Below are 19,552 nucleotides of genomic sequence, written 5' to 3' on the forward strand. Positions count from 1 at the left end.
TGGTGTAAAGTTTATTTCTGATGGACTGAAGAGTCCAAACTGTCAGCTGCAGATACTGAGGTATTAAGAACATAGAAGTGTGTGTGTGTGTGTGTGTGTGTGTGTGTGTGTGTGTGTGTGCAGATACTGAGGTATTAAGAACATAGAAGTGTGTGTGTGTGTGTGTGTGTGTGTGTGTGTGTCTGCAGATACTGAGGTATTTAGAACATAGAAGAGATCATTTACAGACAACTGATCACAGTGTGTGTGTGTGTGTGTGTGTGTGTGTGTGTGTGTGTGTGTGTGTGTGTGTGTGTGTGTGTGTGTGTGTGTGCGTGTGTGTGTATTAAGAGGTATTAACTGAGGTATTAAGAACATAGAAGAGATCATTTACAGACAACTGATCACAGTGTGTGTGTGTGTGTGTGTGTGTGTGTGCGTGTGTGTGTATTAAGAGGTATTAACTGAGGTATTAAGAACATAGAAGAGATCATTTACAGTCAACTGATCACAGTGTGTGTGTGTGTGTGTCTGTAGATGATCTGACTGTGTGTGTGTGTGTGTTTGTAGATGATCTGACTGTTGGTGTGTGTTCTTGTCTCTTTCAGTCTTGCTGGCTGTAATCTCACTGCTCAGTGTTGTGAGAGATTGTCTTCAGCTCTACAATCCTCAAACTGTGTCCTGAGAGAGCTGGATCTGAGGAACAATGACCTGCAGGACTCTGGTGTAAAGTTTATTTCTGATGGACTGAAGAGTCCAAACTGTCAGCTGCAGATACTGAGGTGTGTGTGTGTGTCTGTGTGTGTGTCTGCAGATACTGAGGTATTAAGAACATATAAGAGATCATTTACAGTCAACTGATCACTGTGTGTGTGTGTGTGTGTGTGTGTGTGTGTGTGTGCGTGCGTGCGTGTGTGTGTGTGTGTGTGTGTGTGTGACTGTGTGTGTGTGTATCTGTGTGTCTGTAGATGAGCTGTCTGTGTGTGTCTATAATTGATCTGTCTCTCTCTCTCTGTGTGTGTGTGTGTGTGTGTGTCTCTGTGTGTCTGTAGGTGATCTGTGTGTGTGTGTGTGTGTGTGTGTGTGTGTTTGTTTGTAAATGATCTGTATATGTCTGTAGTTGATGTCTCTGTGTGTGTGTGTGTGTGTGTGTGTGTGTGTGTGTGTGTGTCTGTAGATAATGTCTCTTTGTGTGTGTGTCTGTAGATGGTCTGACTGTGTGTGTGTGTGTGTGTGTGTGCGTGTCTGCGTGTCTGTAGATGATGTCTCTCTGTGTGTGTGTGTGTCTGTAGATGATCTGTCTTTATGTGTGTCTGTGTGTCTGTAGATGATGTCTGTGTGTGTGTGTGTGTCTGTAGATGATGTCTGTGTGTGTGTGTGTCTGTAGATGATGTCTCTGTGTGTGTGTGTGTGTGTGTGTGTGTGTGTGTGTGTGTGTGTAGATGATCTGACTGTGTGTGTGTGTGTGTGTGTGTCTGTAGATGATGTCTCTGTGTGTGTGTGTGTCTGTAGATGATCTGACTGTGTGTGTGTGTGTGTCTGACCAGCTAGTTTTGCCTCAGGCTTGTTACATCTGGCCCAGCCCTCTAGCTGCTACCGTAGGCGCACACCAGGCTCAACATCCCTGGTGAGTCGGTACAGTCGGCGGTTAACTAACCCGGAAAACTCAGCTTGTCTGAGCTTGGGCGCGTGGAGCTCTTGGTGGAGGATATTCCACCTAAACGGGTCTTTGGACCTTCTACTGCAACGAGGACCATCTCCAGTCGTCTTGACTACGTCTTGCCACTGGGTACAGATGTGGCTGGTCGAGAGAGTGAGGTTGAATGCTGCACAAATCACCCTCACTTAAATCCAAGTTCTCTGCGCAAGTCATGGCACTTTTTCTTACCATCGTCATTATCCAAATCCTGTGGCGATGGGTGAGCGACGAAGCAGCAGGCACGGATATGCTGGAAGCTGTAGCCGCAAAACCTGCACGCAGGTGGCTCAGGATATTGGTCGTTCCCTCACTCCCTGAGTGACTGAGCAGCCCTATTCAGGATCACACTGCTCACCTCCGTAGTGAGGAAAGGATTAGAAAAGGTACCCTAAACATTGTCTGCTTCAAAACAACCTACCGCAGTTGGCGGGATCCCGTACTTGCGGTCGAAAAACAGAAAGAAGAACAAATAATACCACTCACTGTTGGCGCCTGAAATGTGTGCACCTTGATGGAAACATCTGGATCAAAAAGACCTGAGAGACGCACTGCCCTCGTGGGCAGAGAGCTACCCAGATATAATGTGGATGTTGCTGCCCTTAGTGAGACCCGATTGGGCGATATTGGACAAGTGACTGAAGTGGGTGCAGGTTACACATTCTTCTGGAGCGGACGAGGCAAGGAGGAGAGGCGTGATGCTGGTATTGGTTTTGCAGTAAAAAATCTCCTGGTCAACCAACTGGCAGGCCAACCAAAGGGGATAAACGACCGTTTAATGACCTTACAGCTCCACCTATTTGGTAAAAAGGCGCCACCATTATCAGTGCCTATGCCCCTACCATGACCAACTCTGACTAGACCAAAACCAAGTTTTATAATGACTTAGAAGTCATTATTGCTGCTACAGACAGCTCGGATAAACTTCTGATACTGGGTGATTTCAACGCCAGAGTTGGAAGTGACCATCAGTCATGGAATAACATAAGATAAGATAAGATAAGATAAGATAAGATAAGATAAGAAACACTTTATTCGCCAAATGCATCAGCAGATACACAGGAATTTGATATGGCCGTCAGTAACACACAAACATATATGCGTATAGCTGCAAAAGCATGCCTAAAACAATCCATCAAATAATAAAATAGTCCAAAAATAGTGCAAGATCAGCTATTCATAAGGGAAATGGCTCTTGGAAAAAAACAATTAAGATGGCGTGAGGTCCTTGTCCTCACTGCTCTGTACCTTCTTCCTGAAGGAAGCAACCTAAAAATGTCACTTGCTGGATGGGACTGATCAGAGGCAATTTTAGCCGCCCTCTTCCTGACTCTGACCTCATAAAGGTCTTTAAGAGACAGCTGCCTTTGTCCAGTCAGCCTCTCTGCTGTGCGCACAATACGCTGTAGTCTGACCTTCGCCTGGGCTGATGCGGATGCAAACCAAACAGTAATGGATGCTGAAAGAAGGCTTTCCACAGTGGCTCTATAAAATCTAGACCGAACAGAGCTAGAAACGTTTAATTTATTTAGCTGTCTCAAAAAAAACATTCCACTATGAGCTCTCTTAAGAATGGAGGAACTATTTTCCTCCCATTTCAAGTCATTTGTGATAACCGTTCCTAAAAATTTAATTGACTCCACCCTCTTCACAACGGAGCTCTTGATAGTTAGAGGAGAAAGGGAGGCGGGTGTTCTATGAAAATCTATCACCATTTCCACAGTCTTTTGCTGATTAAGCTCCAAGTTGTTCACATCACACCACGCAACCAATTTAGACACTTCCTGCCTGTAAGCAGACTCGTCGTTTCCCTTAATAAGACCAACTAATGTAATATCGTCTGCAAATTTAATCAGCTTTATGGAACCATTATTGGAAGTGCAATCATTGGTATACAGTGAGTAGAGAAATGGTGACAGCACGCACCCCTGAGGTGCTCCAATGTTAGTAGTCTGAGGATTAGACATGTGCTTGCCAAGCCACACATACTGTTGTCTGTCACTAAGAAAATCCATAATCCAGCAGCAGATAGAGGGTCCCACTCCCATCAGTGACAGCTTCTCCCACAGTCGCTCTGGTAGAATGGTGTTAAAGGCTGCACTGAAATCTATGAACAACATCCTTACATAGGAGCCAGGAGAGTCGAAATGTTCCAGAGCATAATGCAGTCCTAAATTGACTGCATCATCTACCGAGCGGTTTGCCCTGTAAGCAAACTGTAGTTGATCAAGATATGGAGCTGTAATAGGTTTAAGATGTGACAAAACCAACCGCTCCAAACATTTCATGACCACTGATGTAAGGGTCACCGGTCTGTAGTCGTTTAGGTCCACAGCTTTGTTTTTCTTTGGTGCTGGAATAATGGTTGATGACTTAAAACAACTCGGAACCCTGCATAAAACAATTGATTTATTAAAAATGTCCGTAAAAACTGGGGCTAGCTGACTAGCACAGTACTTCAGGGTGGCAGGTGAAATCCCATCAGGGCCACTCGCTTTCCTTACATTTTGTCGGCTGAATATCTGATACACATCCTTCTCCTCAATTTCAAAGTCAATATCAGAGATGACTTGATCTTGAGGGCCAGTATTCTCCCCCTCTCTGAGTGTAACACTCCCGGGAGGAAAAGGGTGAGGGCATGGAGATTTCTTAAATCTTGTATAAAAAACATTGAATTCATTGGCTAGTTTAGCAGATGGAGTGACTTGTTTATTTTTTGTTTACTTTATAGCCTGTCAAGTTCTTCAGCGACCTCCAAGCTGAAGAAGAGTCATTAATGCCAAATTGTTCCTCCAAATTCACTTTATAGGCACTTTTTGCTTTCCTAATCGCTTTATTTAACTTTTGTCTGGCCAACCTGTACTCATCTCCATTTCCTTCTATGTAGGCTTGTTCTTTGGTTTCCCTGAGTAGCCTAAGGGATTTTGTGACTTGTTTATTTTTTGTTTACTTTATAGCCTGTCAAGTTCTTCAGCGACCTCCAAGCTGAAGAAGAGTCATTAATGCCAAATTGTTCCTCCATATTCACTTTATAGGCACTTTTTGCTTTCCTAATCGCTTTAGTTAACTTTTGTCTGGCCAACCTGTACTCATCTCCATTTCCTTCTCTGTAGGCTTGTTCTTTGGTTTCCCTGAGTAGCCTAAGGGATTTTGTGAACCAGGGTTTGTTGTTGTTATATTTCACCACAGTTTTGGTGGGAATACAAGTTTGCTCACAGAATGAAATATATGAACACACAGTGTCAGTATATGAGTCCAAAGAGTCACAAGAAGCACGCATGGATTCCCAATCAGTGGTATCTAAACAGACCTGTAACATACAAATTTCCTCTGTCGTCCATCTTTTAGATGTATACTGCACTGCCCTTGCTAGTTTTAGTTTTTGTTTGTAGATGGGGACCATCTGAATTAAACCATGATCTGAGTTCCCAAGAGGGGCACGGGGAAGTGAACGATATGCTGCTTTGTGAACAGAATAAAAATGATCCAGTATATTTCCTCCCCGAGTAGGACAACTAACTAGCTGTTTATATTTGGGCAGATCATGTTTCATATGACATGCATTAAAGTCACCCATAACAAGTAGTACAGAGTCAGGGTGCTTATCCTCAATGTTTATGGAGTCATAGGTGCACATGGTATTGGAAAATGTAACAGCAACGGGCTTCTACTGCTGCAAACATGCTCTGAATTTGACCTACTCATCACCAACACGATATTCCAACTACCTAAGCGTAAGAAAACTTCATGGATGCATCCTCGTTCACACCACTGGCACTTGATTGACTACATCATGAAGAGGAGCGACCGGCACGATGTCAGGGTGACCAAGGCTATGTGTGGTGCTGAATGTTGGACTGACCATCGTCTCATTATCTCCAAACTTAACATCTGGATTAAGCCTAGCAGACGCCCACAAGGACAAAGACGTGTCAAGCGTCTTAACATCACTCGCCTACAACAGGACACACACCAGGCTGGCATTTGTTGAGGCTTTAGACCATCACCTGGAGTCTCTAAGCTTTGAGCATACAGATGTTGAGGCAGACTGGACTGCTCTCAAGACCGTGCAGCATTCTACAGCCCTTGAATCACTTGGTGTTCCATTACGTACACATCAAGACTGGTTTGATGAGAACGATGCAGAAATCTGAGCACTCCTTGACGAAAAACATCGCCCGAATAAAGCATATCTGAATGACAGCAGCTCAAGTTTAAAGAAAGTTGCCTTCCTCAACATTCGCAGGATTGTTCAGCAGAGACTCAGAGTCATGCAAGATGCCTGGCTGTGGGCAAAAGCTGTGGCGATTCAATCCTACAGTAGGACTGACAGTAACAACACCAAATGCCTCTATAATGCACTCAAGCAGGTCTATGGTCCGCAACACTCAGGAACTTCAGCTCTTCTGAACTTAGATGGAACAACACTCCTTACGGAGAAGGACAAAATAGTTGAAAGGTGGGTCAAACACTACAGTGTGGTCCTCAATCAGCCTTCATGCATAAATGAGGAGGCAATTGTGAGATTGCTTCAAGTTGAAATAAACCAGTCCTTGGCTGTTCTACCATCCATTGAGGAAATCAGCAAAGCCATAACACTTCTCTCATCAGGCAAAGCTCCAGGGTCCGATGCCATTCCAGCAGAAATCTACAAGGCTGGAGGGCCTCGCTTAGTCGAGAAACTGACCAAGCTCTTCCAGGCTATGTGGAAATTTGAAGCCATTCCCAAGGAGTTCAAGGATACTACTATAATCAATCTATATAAAAGGAAAGGCAAACAGCAGGACTGTGACAACCATAGAGGCATCTCCATACATAAGTCGCTGGCAAAATCTTGGCAAGAATTCTTCTGAACCGCCTAATTGTCCATCTAGACCAGGGTCTGCTACCTGAGAGTCAGTGTGGTTTCAGAAAAGACCGCGGAACCACTGACATGGAATTTACTGCTCGGCAGTTACAGGAGAAATGCCAAGAACAAAATGTTGATCTATATATGGCTTTCGATGATCTAACAAAAGCATTCAAGACAGTCAGCCGGGAGGGCCTATGGAAAATCATGGCTAAGTATGGGTGTCCAGACAAGTTCATTGGCATTGTGCGCAATCTCCATGATGGCATGATGGCCAGCGTCAGAGACCAGCAAGAACTCTCTGATCCGTTCCCAATCACAAACGGGGTGAAGCAAGGCTGCATTTTAGCGCCAACGCTCTTCATCATGGTTTTCTCTGCCATGATGCGAGACTCATTCCAGAATTACAACACTGGGATTAACTTCATCTACCGTTTTGACTGTGGCTATTCAATCTGCGCAGGATGCAAGCCAAAACTAGAGTGGAGGAAGTCACTGTTCGAGAACTTTTGTTTGCTGATGACTGTGCTCTGGTTGCTGGCTCAAATAAAGACCTACAGGACAGTATGGACCACCTCTCCTCAGCTTGCAACAACTTCATTCTAACAATCAGCACAAAGAAGACTGAAGTCCTATACCAACCTGCTCCTGGGAAACCCTACACTGATCCAACCATCTTTGTGAATGGGCAAAAGCTTTCAGCCGTTGACAAGTTTACTTACCTTGGTAGTACACTGTCTCGTGCTGTGCACATAGATGATGAATATAACATCAGGATTGTCAAGGCCAGCGCAGCCTTTGGACGTCTACGTGACTCTGTATGGGAGAGGACTGGTATCAAGCAGGAGACAAAACTGAAGGTCTACCCGGCTGTTGTCTTACCAACTCTTCTGTATGGGTCCGAAGCCTGGACAGTCTACCAGCGCCATGCCAAAAAATGTAATCATATCCACCTGAGCTGTCTGAGGAATCTGCTGAGGATCAAGTGGCAAGACAGAATCCCTGACACGGAAGTCCTCAGCAAGGCAAATATCCCCAGCATCTACACCATGCTTGCGAAGGAACAGCTTAGATGGACTGGCCACGTGACCAGAATGCCCTACGTCAGACTTCCAAAACAAGTCTTTTTTGGCAAGCTGAAAAATGGCAAGCGAGCACAAAGTGGCCCCAAAAAGCGCTACAAGGACACCCTTAAAGCTTCCTTGAAGAGCTTTGGACTCGACCTGAAAAGCTGGGAATCCCTAGCACAGGACTGACCTGCCTGGAGAAGAAAAGTCCAGGATGGTGCAGTCCTCTGTGAGAGCAGGAGAAGCTCCTGTGCTATCTTGAAGAGGCAGCAGCACAAATCTACCAAGGAAGGACATGTGGCTGTACCTCAGAGCTCTATATCCTCCCTGACCTTTCCAGTGTGCCACAGGGAATTCCGGGCTCGGATTGGCCTCTTCAGCCATCTGCGCTTAATCAAAACCCAACAAAATGACATAACGTGCCATGGTCATCATCAACTGTGATGGACGAACAAGAAAGAAAGTGTGTGTGTGTGTGTGTGTCTGTAGATGATCTCTGTGTGTGTTTGTGTGTGTGTCTGTAGATGATGTCTCTGTGTGTGTGTGTCTTTAGATGATGACTGCCGGAACAGTACATACATATAGTCAAGAATGTATATGACAATTCGTTTTTACAAGTGATTTGCGGACATCAACTAACGAAACCGGTTAAACTTGAAGTTGGGATTAAGACGGGATGTCCCTGGAGTGCTGTGAACTTCAACTTCAACTTCATTCTGGACTCTAGGTTAAGAATAGTAAATGTGCGGTGTTCTACGAACGACACAGCAGGGGGAATAGATGGTATAAGGCCAAGAGTGATCAGCCTCCATCATTCACAATCGCTGGAAGCACGATCAGAGTTTATTCAAGACATGAATCATACAATTATTTAGGACATATATGTTTAATGTTGCAGGAGAATGGCACGAACAAGTCAGTTATATCTGCAAAGAATACTCCAGCAGATTAGACTTGATAGATCAGTGTCCTCTACCAACCTGTATGAAACTCCAGCCCGTTCGAGATATAGCTCTTTCCAAGATTCATCATCTGTTTGCTAATGTCCACATTGATAAAGAATATCTTACAGAGCTGAACAATAAGACCGTGCAGCTTGTAAGAAAGTGGTTAAGTCTTAACACACACACAACAAGCAGTATTCTCTTTATGAATAAATCTGAAGGGGGACTGGGGATCCCTAACATTGAGTGGATTTATACAGCAACTAGAGTAAAGCATCTACTGCATATGTTGAATAATGATGACCCTACAGTTCGTGAAGTTGCCCGGCGCTCACTGTTGCTGGATCTGAGCAAACTCAAGGTCCCCTATGCTCCAGATGGAGAACCAGGTTTCCTCAGTTTCCGGAAGAAACCTAGTGGAAAGCTGGATACCAGAGCTATGGGATTCGGAGTACGTTCGGATTGGCCCGATCTGAATAATTCGTGCAGCAATAACAACATACAGCTGAACAGGGCACACACTGGCGGGGAGCAGGTGAATATCAGTCAGGGGCAGATTATGTATCCAAATGTGTATGCTGAGGTGTCTATACATCACACTGGAACCAGTGAGAGGTTAAACAGCCGGACGTGCAGGTATAAAATCCTCCAATACTTTCAAGCACAACAGCGTGATTACTGGGTTAACCTGCGCCTTCAAGGGAAACTTGCATGCCTGCAAATTCAGCCATCAACGAAGATATCCTTAAATTTGTTATTAAAGCTCGTCTGCAAACTCTCCTGACCAAATACAACCTCTCTTTGTGGTTCCCAAAACACCACGAACCATTCTGTTTACTACACAGCAATAAGATAATGGAATCCACAGCACACATACTGAACGGATGCCCCGCGTTTAAAGAACTTTACATCGCGCGTCACGATCGCATCGTAAACATAACAGCTCAAGAACTGCACAAAGTATCTGGACAAAGTGCAATACATACAAACAAAACTGTTAAAATTAGCTGGTTTTTAAACTTGAATGATAATAATATAAGCTCCCTTAGAAGTGTTCTCAGGGAAAACCTAAACACTCCAGACATTGTAGTCATCAATTAACTTTCTAAGAACATTCTGATTCTAGAAGTGGGCTGCTGTTTTGATCTTTACATGGATTTGTGCTTTTCTGAGAAGATGTTAAAGTATCAGTCATTAACAAATGCTTTGGCAGTGTGTGGTTACAGCATCAAACTGATTATTCTTATTTTTGGTAGCTTGGACATGTGCACAGATTATGTGTCAGAGGCTTGCAGATTGCTGGACTGAGTAAAAAGACCTCTAAGCAAACAGCCAGATATTGTTCTGTGTCAGCAATCATAGGCAGTCTGCATGTTTGGAGAAGACGATGTCACCTTTATCCATAGCCTACTTTTTGAATGTGGTTGCAACTTGCATTGTCTGTATTGTCAGGTGAAACATAATAGGCACTTTGTGAATATTTGGATGCTGTTGTTTTAATCAGTATTTGTCATTCCAAATAAAATAATCAAATGTGTGTCTGTAGATGATCTGTGTGTGTTTGTGTATGTGTGTGTGTGTGTGTGTGTGTAGATGATCTGACTGTGTTAGTCTGTAGTTGATGTCTCTGTGTGTGTGTGTGTGTGTCTGTAGATGATCTGTCTCTCTGTGTGTGTGTCTGTAGATGATCTGTCTCTGTCTGTGTGTGTCTGTAGGTTGTCTGGCTGTATGGTGACAGAGGAAGGCTGTGGTTATTTGTCTTCAGCTCTGAGTTCAAACCCCTCACACCTGAGAGAGCTGGATCTGAGCTACAATCACCCAGGAGAATCAGGAGTCAAGCTGCTCAAACACAAACTGCAGGATCCAAACTATAAACTGCAGATACTCAAGTATGTCAAACACTAATACTGACGTACTGAACATGTGTGTGAATGATGCTGATCTACATTAAATTATGTTTTATTAACAACATTTGAGAGGAGCTTGTTCGGACTGATAAACCAGTTTAGCACAGGTGTAACTCATTCTTATGATTAATTTTTGAAACACCTGAAAATATGTCATATTCTATGTTCTTCTTTTGCTTTGATAACTGCTTTGCACACTCTTGGCATTCTCTTGATGAGCTTCAAGAGGTAGTCATCTGAAATGGTCTTCCAACAGCCTTGAAGGAGTTCCCCGAGAGATGCTTAGCACTTGTTGGCCCTTTTGCCTTCTGTCTGCGGTCCAACTCACCCCTAAACCATCTGGATTGGGTTCAGGTCCGGTGACTGTGAAGGACAGGTCATCTGGCGCAGCACCCCATCACTCTCCTTCTTGGTCAAATAGCCCTTGATGCCTTCAGTGTGACTCTACAGTTTTCATAGTCATGAAAATAAAGAAACTCTCTGAATGAGAAGGTGTTTCCAAACTTTTGGTCTGTACTGTATATATATATATTAGGGGTGTAACGGTTCACAAAATTCACGGTTTGGTTCGATACGATACACTGATGTCTCGGTTCGGTTCGGTACGTTTTAGATACAGCAAAATGTAAAAACATCTCAACTTTTCAGAATGCTGCAAGCGCACCGCGGGTCATGTGACAAGAACTAACCAATCAGCTTCATCCTTTCCCGTAACAACGTTGAAAAGCTCAGCCAGGATGAAGGAACAGCTGATCATAGTTGTACATGGATTGCAATTTTGAAATCAATTTAGTAGCAGAGCTACTGCAAGCGTTTTTTAGAGCTGCAAATCCATTTGTCCTTTGCTGAAATTTCCGCGTCTCATGGAGAGAGCACGTCATTGTTGCTTAGCAAAGACAGACGCCTCATGAGCGCTTCTGCCCGAGCGCTTTGGAAAGGAGGAGAAAGCGGCGCGGCTAGCGTTTTCCACGCGTTTTTAGGCACGATATGTGAACGGCCCCTAAGGCGCTCGTTGCAAAATGTCTAATGCATTTAACAGACCAGAAATAGAAGATCCTCCAAATAGAACAGGTCTGGTGTTTGGGTGCACTTTGGATTCCCTGTAAGCTATCATCATCTTTTCCCAGATACTGACACACTAAGGTGATGTCGGCGTAAATGAGTTGACTTGTTTCAAGTATTCCCGCTGGTGTTTTTTTTTGTGTGTGTGTTTTTTTTGTATTCCCGCTGGTGTAGCAGATGCGACATACCGTCGTTTCTTTATTCACCACTCTCTTGCCATCACCATTATAGCTTAAAGGGAATCCAAAGTGCACCCAAACACCAGACCTGTTGTTCATTGGAGGATCTTTTATTTCTGGTCTGTTAAACGCATTGGCCATTTTGCAATGAGCCTTCAGCGCGTGCTGAGTGAGCGAGCGCCTGTCTGAGTAGCCTTACATAAACATATAACTATAAATTGGTGTTTTTTCTTCTTCGGGAGTGTCAGGGGCGTTGCCTGTTACGTCTTTTAGGTTATTGGGCTACCTTGTTGAACGCATATCATTATATTTCTCTCTTTTTTTTTTTAAATATAATTAATTAGTCCAACGAACCGTTCGGTATACATAATGCGTACCGCGTACCGAACCGAAAGCCTCGTACCGAACGGTTCAATACGAATACGGGTATATATATATATATATAGCCAACTGAACTCCCTCCCATGACAGCTTTTGCCCCGGTTGCTAAAATATCCGAAATTCAAAATTTTCCCTTCTGATGATGAGTTTGGATCCCCATCACAAGCTACTGGTCCCAATGCTACTCCTTCTCCACCAGGTCCTGCCGATGAGACCCAAGTTTTTATCATGACGAGTTTGCTTGCCCCGCCAGAAACACATCCGTCTCACTCACTAGCGTCCTCTTTTGTCTCAGCCACAGCAACCATTCCTCCGATCAAAAAGTTTACATTTTAGGGCTGAGACAAGCGCTGATTAATGCACACATACAGTTTCACCAATTAATAACCAAAGTGCAGCTTTGCTCTTTGTACATCTCTTTGCAGTCAGCTAACCCTCCAAAACAGTCATTAGATTCATCAGCGAGCCTGAGCCGTGCTCCAGATTCCACCGCTGCAAAACCTCTTTCTCCTCCCTCCTCTGTTCAGTCTTTTCCTCCATCTCTCTCTACATCTTTCTGTGTCCTGCAGCTCCTGTAACAGATGCTGGCGTGAGGCTGCCTCCACCAGCTCCTCCTCCATTCCCTTCTTCACCTCTCTCTGTAACAGATGTCTCTAGCTGATCACATGCCTGCTTCTGTAATAGTTTCATATGAGTCCCTCAGTTGTGCTCAGTGTGAAAAGATGGATCTCAGAATCATACAGTCATTGTTGGAAAGGGTTCAAATACACAAAAATGCTGAAAAACAAAAGAATTAGTGAGAGCTGAATGATTTTTCTGAAGAACAGCAGACAGTTGAACTGTTCAGGACAAACAAGAAACTCATGAACAACTATCACAATAACTGTGATAACTTTCTGTCTTTCAGGATATATCTGTGTGCACAGAAAGGTTTTTTTTGTTTGTTTGTTTTTTGCCTTGTTAAAAGTAGCAATTAAAAGTTCAGTTCAGTATATGTTAATGCATTTTAAACTGTCATGCATTTTAAACCTTTTAACAACAGAACAAAAACAGCAAAAATCAGTAAAATTATGAAATATCTGTGTGTGTTACAAACATTACAAATGTGTTTAGTTCAGTGAAAGAACTCAAAACTCAGAATAATGATTCATTCATAATTAGTGTCATGAGAGAAATACACATAATTGGTGTAATATTAGCAGAGCAAGTGTTTCAGTCGCACACACACACACACACACAGTGTGTTCAGTCGTACAGCTGCAGGAGACACTGGTTTGTCAATATGACAGTGTTTTATTAGAGTCAGTTCAGGATCTTCCAGCTAAATCCCTTTAGGATCCTCTATTTGTAGGAGACTCTAATCGCTCCGTCACTCGTCTCTGATCCCAAAATCAGCTCACATTGGTTCTGGTTCAATCAGGCAAACCAGGAGACAGTTTTTCAGCCATTCTTTTCTCATCAGACAGCAAGCACAGCTGCTCAGAAGGGTCTCTCTCTCAGCAGCAGATCCAAGCCCTCGCTCGATGCTCATCAGACGCTTTCAAAAGCTGCAGAAGATCCAATCGATTTCAGATTAAAAAGCCCATCAAACCCTGTTCCTGTCCCAGCGTGGGATATAAGGGAATTTTCTGGCTGTATTCTGAGCTCGGACAGATATACACCAAATATACACACTATTGACTATTGACTTATGAACCTGTGTTTGTGTGTTTATAGTGTGGATCATGGAGGAGAGAAGAGGATGAGAGCAGGACCACGAAAGTGTAGGTCTACACACACACACACACACACACATGCACACATCATTGTATATCTGTTTTTTATGTGAATACACTTATATATATATATATATTCCTGTGATTCAGTTTGAATGTTGTTCATCATTTCTCCAGTCTTCAGTGAAATCTCTCTAATATGATGATTTACTGCTCAAGAAATTTGAAATTTTTTATTATTATCAATATAGAAAACAGTTGTGCTGCTTCATATTATTTTGTGGAAACCATAATATATTACAATTTAAAATACAATTATAAAAAAAAAAATCAAAAGTGACACTAAAGAGGTTTATAATGTTACAGAAGATTTGATCTAAAATAAATGCTGTTCTTTTAAAGTTTCTGTTCAACAAAGAATCCTGAAAAATAAAATGTATCACGATTTCCAAAAAAATATGAAGCAGAATTTTTTTTTTTTTCAATATTAATAAGAACCAATATTAATGATTGAGCGTTAATTATCATAACAGAGCAGTAAATCATCATATTATTCTGATTTATGAAGATCATGTGACACTGAAGACTGGAATAAGAAATAAATTAGATTTTAAAAATGTATTAACATATGAAACTTTTTTTTTATCAAAATAATATTTCTCAATATTACTATTACTTGTTGAGCAGAAGAGACTTGTTTCAGATATTATAAATCTTTGAGCAGGGCTCATATTCACAAAACACTTGATCTTAGCACTAAGAGTTCTCCTAAATAGCAGTAAAAGTTTTCTCAATCAATCAGTGTTACAGCCACTGCTATAACACAAAAGAGGGATGACACAACGGCTCGATCAAAAAGGGGAATTTATTAATAGACAGGAAAAATAAGAGGGATAAACACAAAAGAGAGCCCAGCTCCGACTCGGGACGGCCGCTCAAGTTCCGCCCCCGAAGGGTGGGAATTTGACTTCCTTTAAGCTCACGTAAATAGTCTACAGGTGTAGAGGATCTGCTAAATCAGAACAATGGTAAATCACGCTTTTCCTGCCCCTAGAGGGCAGGCAAATACATAAATATACATGCATGTAACACCTTCATCCCCCAAAAGTGAACCGTCACCACAACGCATCTACTAAAAGACACCTTTCTCAAAAACATACGTTACCCACAGGCCTATCCAAACCGGGATAGGGCGTCAGTGACCACGTTGTCCCGACCTCTGACATGTTTAATGTCAAGGTCGTATGGCTGCAAGTATAAACCTCCAGCGCATAAGTCGCTGATTAAAATTGTGCATGGAGTTCAAAAAGATAAGCGGATTATGATCACAATACACAAGGATCGAATAACAGCGGGACAAATACACCTCGAAATGTTGAATCGCAAGAACTAATGCTAATGCCTCCTTTTCAATAGTAGAATACTTTAACTGTGCAGTATTAAACTTTTTAGAAAACGGCCAGAGTAGCAGCCTTGTAGAGCGTGTCTACTTTTTGTTTGTTTACATAAGTAGCAAGGACGACAGGTAAACAACTCTTAAATTCCTCTATAAGGATTAACTGTCTAACCTGCTCTCTACTCTCGGCTTTTTGAGACGCGCACCAACGATCAAACAAAATTTCCTTTTCACGTGCAAACTCAACATAAGTCTGATTTGAAAGTTTTGTGTATTGTCTAAATCGCTGTCTATATGCTTCCGGGACTAACTCGAAGGCTTTTAATATAGCAGCTTTAACAATCGTATAATCAGCAGATTCTTCAATGGACAACGAAGCATAAACCTCCTGCGCCTTAACGGTTATCACGCATTACAAGAGCAAAGACCAAACATTTTCAGGCCACTTTAATGAAGCTGCAACCCCCTCGAAATGACAAAAAAACTTCTCAACGTCCTTCTCACAAAAAGGAGGGACCATCCTCCGATTTCGGCCGGCATCAAAATCATCAGAGGCAGCGTGAGCAGCCTTAGAGCTCATCTCTAACTCCATTCGTTTCAAAGCAAACTGATGATCAAGTTCACGCTTTCGCAGCTCTAATTTGGCATTCTCTAACTCCAATTCTTTTTCTTTAACTGCCAACTCTCTCAATCGAATAGCATTCTCACTTACCGAAGGATCAGCCACTTCCTCCACAACACTAACGTTTTCTAATGGCATTTGTAAAACGCCTATCTCCACCAGACAGCCTTTAAGGACGTTTCACAAAGTTTCCTTCAAAGTCTTATACCTAGGAGCGATTTCGACTTTATAAGACTCTGCAATTTGCAATAACTGCTCTTTTGTGCACGATAAAAGCAGTTCTTCAGAAGGAGACTCCCGAAATATTTCAACTACCGAAGTCATTTCGACACACTTAGGCTATTCACCAAAAATAACGAAAATAATGGTTTCAACACAATTCAGAAAAATACTCATAAATGAAACCACAAAATCGTTTTCACAAATCCTAAACTTTACCTGTCAAAACTAAAGAAAAAAACAAAGTGATTTTGGCCGCTACATGAAATTACCACGCATGATACGAATTAAGAATAAACTTCACTTACCGATTTAAATTTACAAAGTGAATAACCAAAAGCGATCTCACAACACACACGTATTTACCCCATTTAACATTAAATTAATTCCCTAGTCTTCAGTGGCGTTAGGGGCTCGAGGCCACTTTAAACGCTAAAATCATGAACACCTGCACACCGATCCCATTAACAAGATCAGCTGCCGGTGAACTGAAGCGTGCCTCCACTCCGAATAACCACTAAAAATAAAAAAGGCAAAATAACAAAGTGGCAGGTTCAAACCTACCTGACGACTACTGAATAAAAAGGGCAAATAATCACCTGGGACGCTCGTAGTTACTGACAACCGAAAAGTAAATCAAACAAACACGACGAAAACACGGCCATACACATTTTCTTTCCTCCCACACTAAACAGCTGAGAAAAGAAAAAAAAGAAAAACGACGGACGAGCCCCCAATTATGTTACAGCCACTGCTATATCACAAAAGAGGGATGACACAACGGCTCGATCAAAAAGGGGAATTTATTAATAAAACGGAATATAACAACAAGTGGGAGAAATTAGACAGGAAAAATAAGAGGGATAAACACAAAAGAGAGCCCAGCTCCGACTCGGGACGGCCGCTCAAGTTCCACCCCCGAAGTGTGGGAACTTGACTTCCTTTAAGCTCACGTAAATAGTCCACAGGTGTAGAGGATCTGCTAAATCAGAACAACGGTAAATCACGCTTTTCCTGCCCCTAGAGGGCAGGCAAATACATAAATATACATGCATGTAACAATCAATCAATCACCTTTATTTATATAGCGCTTTAAACAAAATACATTGCGTCAAAGCACTGAACAACATTCATTTGGAAAACAGTGCGTCAATAATGCAAAATGATAGTTAAAGGCAGTTCATCATTGAATTCAGTGATGTCATCTCTGTTCAGTTAAATAGTGTCTGTGCATTTATTTGCAATCAAGTCAATGATATCGCTGTAGATGAAGTCACCCCAACTAAGCAAACCAGAGGCGACAGCGGCAAGGAACCAAAAGCTGTTCACAAAGCTGCTGAGACAAACTTTTACTGAGGAACAGAGAGAAGTCTTGAGCTCAGAGGAAGGGGGCGGGGCTAGGGATGATGTCAGCATGCTCATTAACTATGCACACAGTGATTGGCTGATAGTCTGTCAGAGATTAACTCATAGAAATATTGTAGAGCATGATATTATGTTGTCATATTCTAATAATGATTTAAATATAAATGTTAATTTGCACATTCAGATAAATATTTAAAAATGCTTACACATTTTCCCGCTGCTGCAGAAAGCCTGCTATTATTCCACTTTAACACTGAAACACAGCTTTCACTATATTAGTGAAGACATCTGTGAATAGTGAGGAGATTCTGGACTTTACAAATATAAGCTGAGTCTGAAATCACTCACTCGTTCACTCGTTCACTAGTCCCTATATAGTGTGTGACAGTTGAGTGCACTAGAGGGAGCGGTTTCAGACAAAGCTCTAGTCAAAGCTGTAAACACACAGACATCTTCAGTGTTGTGTTGTTCTTGATGTTTCTCTCTTCTTGTGTTCAGATGCCTGTGTTCTCACACTGGATCCAAACACAGCACACACTCGACTCGTTCTGTCTGATGACAACAAGAAGATCACAGGTGTGAGAGATCATCAGCCGTTTCCTGATCATCCAGAGAGATTTGATGAGTATCCTCAGGTTCTGAGTGTTGAGAGTCTGACTGGACGCTGTTACTGGGAGACTGAATGGAGCGGATATGATGCTGTAATATCAGTGTCATATAAAGGAATCAACAGGAAAGGAGGGAGTGATGACTGTGAGTTTGGATACAATGACAAATCCTGGAGTCTGATCTGCTCTGATAACAGATTCTTTGTCCTTCACAATAATAATGAAACTGTTATTCCTGCTGTCCGTTCATCCTGTAAGAGAGTAGGAGTGTGTGTGGACGTGTCGGCCGGCTCTCTGTCCTTCTACAGCGTCTCTGACACACACACACTCACACACTTACACACATTCAACACCACATTCACTGAACCCCTCTACCCTGGATTTAGGGTTTATCCTGGTTCCTCCGTGTCTCTGTGTGATATTTAATGATAGAGAGACTCTTTCTGATGTTCACATGCACACAAACTCATCAAATCTCACATCACTACATTTCTATTCATTTTTAATTAGTTTTTCATCGTCATACAGAAGTTATGAATCTAGATCAGACTCTCATACTGTTCCGAATCTTTAATAAACAGAGTAATATGTGTGCTTTAATATTTCTATTGTAAACTGCTCATCAAATGTAATAAAAGTCCATGAGTGACTCATTTGATCCTGAACTGGTTTCTGAATCCTGATGTGAACTGATGACAGTATGAATAATCATGAATGTGATTGAGATCAGAGGCTGAATTGACTCTGAATGAATCCGTCTCCTGATCGTCTGCTTTATTTTTCTGTCTGCGCTGATTTAACACTCGATTCACTAAATGAATTGTGTCCAAACACTCACAGTATCGCTGCTGAACACAGTTGATCTGGCTCTAATTCAGTCTTTCAGGAGCTTCAGATTCAGCTGCTGATGCTGATGTAGAATATGATCATGCAGAATCAGGCTTTAATATGTGCTTTATAAGTGCTAATAAACGCTCAATATGATAGTAATGTGAGAGTAATAAGCAACATCTCGTGACATTTGATGTTTTAATATTTACCCTGTCTGAACTGGTAACTGGTACTTTCAATGTACACATAAATATATAACAAATGAATTAAAACATGATGCTTTATAAGTTGTGTACCATTAGGATAGACTCCCATGTGTTCACACTGAATTGTGAGTTGGTGTTAACATTATCGGATTGGTTTGGCTTGACATTGAATGTTCATATAATCTGCAAACACCATTGAGCTGTTAAACATTAGTAAAAATGATGTTATGTGACAATGCTCAGCAATAAAGTATCAGTGATATACTTTATAAAACCTTTTTATTAAACCAATAAAGCTACATAAATCTGAATGTGTCAGTTTTTCAGACCGTGTCTCTGTTTACGGTATTTAACACTCAATTCTATAATTTAGAAATGTTGATAATAATTACTTTCATGTGACTGATCGAGCTATTATAGGAAACAAGTATGAGCAACACAATTTGAAAAAACTGCTGACTACTCTTGTCTAACTCAGGTTCGGATTTATAGAACGGCTACAGGGTGTCCGGTCAGAACATTAGGT

At 42.0% G+C, this 19,552-nt stretch overlaps 1 protein-coding gene across 1 annotated transcript in view; it reads left to right on the plus strand.

Annotated features, from left to right (window-relative positions):
- The first annotated feature begins 3 nt into the window (after nt 1-3).
- The window catches only part of LOC113114314 (stonustoxin subunit beta-like), a 54,104-nt gene continuing 34,555 nt past the window's right edge, over nt 4-19,552 (plus strand). Inside the window, exons 1-3 of the mRNA XM_026281259.1 lie at nt 4-60; nt 10,251-10,424; nt 13,781-13,827. Coding sequence (XP_026137044.1) covers nt 10,264-10,424; nt 13,781-13,827 — 208 coding nt within the window. The 5' untranslated portion in view covers nt 4-60; nt 10,251-10,263. The remainder of the gene's footprint in view (nt 61-10,250; nt 10,425-13,780; nt 13,828-19,552) is intronic.

The sequence above is a fragment of the Carassius auratus genome, chromosome 1 (genome assembly GCF_003368295.1).
Source record: "Carassius auratus strain Wakin chromosome 1, ASM336829v1, whole genome shotgun sequence".
NCBI classification, from domain to species: domain Eukaryota; kingdom Metazoa; phylum Chordata; class Actinopteri; order Cypriniformes; family Cyprinidae; genus Carassius; species Carassius auratus.